The 6,005-nt window shown below is 39.5% G+C and overlaps 1 protein-coding gene across 3 annotated transcripts in view; it reads left to right on the top strand.

Moving 5' to 3' along the window:
• The first annotated feature begins 346 nt into the window (after positions 1-346).
• The window catches only part of LOC121303627 (protein SCAI), a 49,948-nt gene continuing 44,289 nt past the window's right edge, over positions 347-6,005 (top strand). For 2 of the 3 annotated variants that reach the window (XM_041234429.1, XM_041234427.1), the window contains exons 1-3: positions 347-681; positions 846-930; positions 4,949-5,080. In XM_041234429.1, coding sequence (XP_041090363.1) covers positions 4,974-5,080 — 107 coding nt within the window. In that variant the 5' untranslated portion in view covers positions 347-681; positions 846-930; positions 4,949-4,973. The remainder of the gene's footprint in view (positions 682-845; positions 931-4,948; positions 5,081-6,005) is intronic. The other variant, XM_041234428.1, reaches the window with a different exon arrangement.

The following is a 6,005-nucleotide window of genomic DNA, read 5'->3' as shown; positions in this document are numbered from 1 at the left end:
TACTTGCTTAAATTTAACGCTTAATGAATTGTCGTTCATTGTTTAATTTGTGTTGCTTTCACTTTCCATACTCCAAGCTTCATAGTTCCTTTCTTTGCGGTTCATTCACAGTGTCTTCTGCGCTTTGGCCACGTGGTGGCACTGTAGTGTTAGTTTTTACCCCAGATAACCACCTTCCCACCAATTAACATTCAGGAGCAGCAACCCGCGAGCAGGCATGTTTGTCGTCACCGTCCAGCATAGACAGGCAATCCGATTATCAAATCAAAAAGCTCGTATAGTCATCCGGTGACAATCAAAGACGAGGGGGCGGGACTAACTTCTGTTTCAAGGTAGGTAGCGCGGTGCTTCACAACAGAACGCAACTGAAGCCTGAAGCTGCAAGAGCAGCGGCGGCACCATAATCAGTAGTGAATAGTCATCAGTCATCAGTAATCAGTTATACGTTGCTAGAAAAATCGGGTTTTAATTTGGGGAGAGACACAGTGGGCTCTGAAAACGTAGATAGGTAATGACTGCACGACATTGCGTTGAGTGTGTGGATTCATTCGTTGTTGAAATCTGCGTACGCCAGCCCGTTAGTTGCCAGCTTTGTGTGTAAAGACAAGAAGTGCTGTTGCAGGCTGTGGATGTTGACTCTGATATTGACTTATCGAAGAATTTGTGGGACTAAAATTAAACGTAAGAATTTGTATTCGTTTTCATGTGCTTGACGAATGTTATATCTAATGCAAACAGCAAAGCATAGTATTATTAATTGTAATACATCTGTTTCGCTGTAGATAAATGCTCAAAAATACATAATTTTGGCGCTCCTTGATGTCTTGCTTTGCTTTTATCCACAGCAGGTTGGCACGGCAAGGTCTAGTTCCAAACCTTAACTGCGAGGTAGTTCCAAATCTTATTTTGAGAATATACGAAAAAAAAACGGTGAGTAGTGTTTTTTTATTTTATTTTTATGCATCTTCCTGGTCATTTACATGTTTCAGTGTTTTTATTAATTTGTTGTTTTTATTTTATCTATAAATTCGTTAAATTGAATTGAACGCCTTAGTACTGCAGTTGCACATCACAATGAAAGCAGAACAGTATATACGTTATTTATCACTACAAACCTTTCACTGTACCGGCCCACGTCAGGTGCTGTTATTTTGATTGGTACATATGCAGTAAAGCCAAACTCTCAAGGACGTTATTAGTTGAACCGATCGATGGGAAACCAGCTAACTGAACATGCTTGCAAGTGGCAAGTCAGATTCCAATATTGAAGTAGCGCAGGACCGATCACACGTTAGTACGGCAGTGTGTCTGATCTGAGGTTCTCACAGTTCATTACAGCAGCACGCATTTATCATTAAAAAAGAATAACATAACAGAATCGGAGCTGTCACAGACCAGAGGACATTTACTGGATTGTTCACTTCAATATAATGATAATCAAGACACCTCATTGGTAATTTTAATAGTCTTGACCCTGGGTGTGCTGCAGGGGATCTTGTACTGCCACACAAAAGGACTAGGCTGTGTAAGATGGGAATTTTGCCTACAAGTAATGACCAAAAATGAAATATTTACTGTGGAACTACCATAGGGCATAGACTTATCTGTGGAAATTAACTTGTCTATTGAAAGTCTAATGCATGCCTTATTGTAATGCTCTTCTCTCTGGTATCCCAGAACATGTGGTGTCTCAGGGCAGGTCATGAAGGGCAATGATGCCTTGGTGGGGCAGAAGATTCAGGGGCACCAAGACAGTTCTAGGGGCAGAAAGAAAAAAAAAACATAAATCCAACCCAAGGGCACTCCAGGAGATTTCAAACTCATTCATAAAACAACAACAAATAAATACTAAAGAGAGCCTATTATGATGCAGTGTTATTTCAAGCAAACAAAAATCTGTGTTTTCTGAGTGATTCACACACCAATTGTTACAGAAATAAAATATAGATACCTTTTCCATTATAAAAGTGAAATGGCCTAAAAAATCCAATTTAAAAACAACAAACTTTCAAATGAAAAAATACAAAGAGTAATTTGGCAAAAAATAAATATTCAGAGTGTTTTTACTAGTGTCTGTCACCCTGTTACAAGAGCTCAATGTAGGGCTGGTCTGTGTCCTGTAATGAAACCATTTTTAAACCCTCTAGCTGTGTGCTTCATCATTTAGGGTAAGCAAGTTCAACTGGATTTCATATAACAAGTTGTCTGCGGGTGAAGCGAATGTTTAACAATGCGTTTTTAAATAGTATTCTTTCAGCAATGTAGATTTTCATGGAGAATTGGATGTTATTATTACACAGCACTGGTTCTAATGGAGAATTGGATGTTATTATTACAGGGCACTGGTTCTAATGGAGAATTGGATGTTATTATTACACGGCACTGGTTCTAATGGAGAATTGGATGTTATTATTACAGGGCACTGGTTCTAATGGAGAATTGGATGTTATTACACGGCACTGGTTCTAATGGAGAATTGGATGTTATTACAGGGCACTGGTTCTAATGGAGAATTGGATGTTATTACAGGGCACTGGTTCTAATGGAGAATTGGATGTTATTATTACACGGCACTGGTTCTAATGGAGAATTGGATGTTATTACACGGCACTGGTTCTAATGGAGAATTGGATGTTATTATTACAGGGCACTGGTTCTAATGGAGAATTGGATGTTATTACAGGGCACTGGTTCTAATGGAGAATTGGATGTTATTACAGGGCACTGGTTCTAATGGAGAATTGGATGTTATTACAGGGCACTGGTTCTAATGGAGAATTGGATGTTATTATTACACGGCACTGGTTCTAATGGAGAATTGGATGTTATTATTACACGGCACTGGTTCTGATTCATGGGAATCGTGAAATCCATGCCCACCGTGAAAAAATACATCTTTAGTGATACAACAGCACAAATAAAATACAGCTTTAGTGATACGACAGCACAAATAAAATACAGCCTTAATGATGCGACAGCACAAATAAAATACAGCTTTAGTGACGCGACAGCGCAAATAAAATACAGCCTTAGTGATGTGACAGCACAAATAAAATACAGCCTTAGTGATGCGACAGCACAAATAAAATACAGCTTTAGTGATGCGACAGCACAAATAAAATACAGCCTTAATGATGCGACAGCACAAATAAAATACAGCCTTAGTGATGCGACAGCACAAATAAAATACAGCCTTAGTGATGCGACAGCACAAATAAAATACAGCCTTAGTGATGCGACAGCACAAATAAAATACAGCCTTAGTGATGCGACAGCACAAATAAAGTAGACCTTTAGTGATACAACAGCATAAATAAGCAATGTCAGTGAAAAGAAAGTTAAAGTTTTTCAGGAAACTTGGCTGAAGATTTACCCATGGATGGAGTTTAATAACGGTATTAGTTGTTCGGTCTGCAGTGTCTGCGCAACTGTAGTTTGCTAATCGCTGTAACCTGTACAGCCAACGCGGTTTTGAAAAAAAAAAAAAAAAAATTGAAATAGAAGCTTTGTCAGGCAATGGAGAGCTCTGCATCACAACGCTGAAGAGCTGCATGTACGTAAGATGTTTACATTTGAGAGACTGTATAGTTTTACAGTTCTTGAAATTTACAGTTACAAAGGCTTTACAGTTTTAATATGCATTGCTGGACACTCAGTTCAGGGGGTGGGAAAAGGTGTGCTGTTTTAAACGCATACACTTTGTAACCCCTTTCGTGAAAGCACACGTTTTACTAGTTAAAACGCAGAACTACCTGATGTAGTTAATGTATTGCAGACTTGTAAGAGTCCTCAAATTCCGTGTCCGAGTCGTCAGGGTTCCAGTCCGAGTCGTCAGGGTCCCAGTCCGAGTCGTCAGGGCCCCAGTCAGAGTCACTGTTATTCCAGTCAGAGTCATCAGGGTCCCAGTCCGAGTCACTGTCATTCCAGTCCGAGCCATCAGTGGCAGTCATCAGTTCCAATTCCTTCCTGGCTTTAGGTTCAAGTACTCCATGTTTTTAACGCTCGAGTAGTTGAGCACTAAATTACTGGAAATTCACACCCCTATTGTACAGTTAAATAAACTGTTAATGCAGAAGCTTTATTTTTACAGTTGGTTTTAGTTGTCAACATTGAAAATGATGTCAAACTCCTTAAATTAGGTTCTTAAAGTCCTTAAAATGTGTATCAGAAAACTGTATGAACCCTGTATTTGCCACATCTGATAGTTAAGCAGAGATTGTATATTAATTTTGTAGATTTTTTAAAATTAATATTATGTGAAATATGCATACATGTAAAAGGTTTGAGTAACATTTCAAAAACTGTGTTTGTTAACTAGTCTTGTGTGATTTATTAGGTTCATCCATTGGGTAAAATGACAAGTTTAAGAAGTCATTTCTGAATTGCTCATTCTACGAAGTCAAAGTCGAGTTCAAATGTGAGGGGTCCAAAATGGCTCAGAATGCCTCCTGCTTTTGCGCCAGAGTTTCAGTCAGATTGATAATTGGCCACTTTCACCCATGTAGTCAGATAACGCCCTCTAACGGTTAATGAACCAGCATATCACATTGACTTCAGTTGTACCGCGGAGAGTACTGGAGTACTGCACCATCTTTCGACATTTTCATGGCTGAATGTGGCTACCACTGTATCTTGAGAATAGAAAAAGCGATTCCAGATACTGCAAACCAGTCATTTTAATATACTTCACTGTGATACTAACACCTCATTTGCTTACCCAATTAGGTTTTAAATACCAGTTTCACAGTTTTCAACTGTAAACTGCTGCTCTCCATGGACGTCATGTTTATCAACTGTGTTGTCATACTGATAGCTGGCACCCTTTATTACTTTGGGATTGTTTACGTGGTTATGTGTGTTCAGTAATCTACCAAATATTTTTACGTTAGTTTTGATTTATTATCACAATCAAGCTATTTTAGGCCTGAAACCAGCTGTTTTATTCCAGGAGTGACCTGTGTGCCGGAGCCGTCATGTCAGCCGGGGGAGCTGAAGAAGACATCCCTCTGGGAGAGAGGAAGACTGTCACAGACTTCTGCTACCTCTTGGACAAATCGAAGCAGCTTTTCAACGGCTTGAGGTCAGGACTTCTTCTATGTCAGGCCATTGACTAGTAACCTGATTAACAGGGTACTGTCATGGCGGTGCCGAGGGGGGGGGGGGGGGGGAGAGTTAGGTGGTTGTGCCCCCTCCCCCCCAGTTTGGATCTAGATCGAAATGTCCCTTTTTTCAATTTGTTAGTTCTTCTTCAAGTATATGGAAAACTACAAAGCAGTATTTAATTCAATATGTTAACGTAACGTTATTCAGCAGATTTCATTCGATTTCATTCTTATCCGTTTATACCCTATTATGTACAATCCCTGTCATTCTCTGTTGTTGGAAAATATTTATCAAAGCGTACTATTTCCTTTTCATCCCCTGCTTCTGAAGACCCCTCTCTGAATTCCAAAGAGAGGTGGCTTTAAGTCCCTCAAATGTTTTATTGTTCTGGATATTTTCAGGCAAGGGGAGCTATTTCAGTTCCTGGAGACTCTAAAGACAACAACACAGCTTTATCAAAGCACAGTTCAACCAGATATTAAACAAATACTTTATAAGTGAAACCACAAAGAGTGGAAGAATTGCTTCAGTGTGTTATTGGATTGGGTTTCCTGCCTGCCGGCCTGTCAAAGTGTTCAAAAGAAAAGAAGATAATCTGTCAGCCAAGTGTCACCAAAGAGGAGTGTTCCCCAGGCTGCAGGGGACCGGGTTGTTATAGGAGCAGTTCTGTTTCATTGTTAGTTTAATTAAACTCATTAGCAATGTGTGGTGACACAATATGTGACAGTCTGTATGAAGTGTTGGAATAAGACAGTGTAGCAGGGCGATTGCCCTGCACAGAGGAGATTAGTGTTACTGTCATTTATATGTGTTAACGGATTTGGTTTGTGTGCCTTTTGGAGGAGTTCTGTCCTAAAGAATTAAAGAATCATGCCTGACGTGTTTTCTTTATCAATTAATAT

Source organism: Polyodon spathula, chromosome 34, assembly GCF_017654505.1.
Source record: "Polyodon spathula isolate WHYD16114869_AA chromosome 34, ASM1765450v1, whole genome shotgun sequence".
Taxonomy (NCBI): domain Eukaryota; kingdom Metazoa; phylum Chordata; class Actinopteri; order Acipenseriformes; family Polyodontidae; genus Polyodon; species Polyodon spathula.
This window is presented reverse-complemented; position numbering and strand designations above follow the sequence as displayed.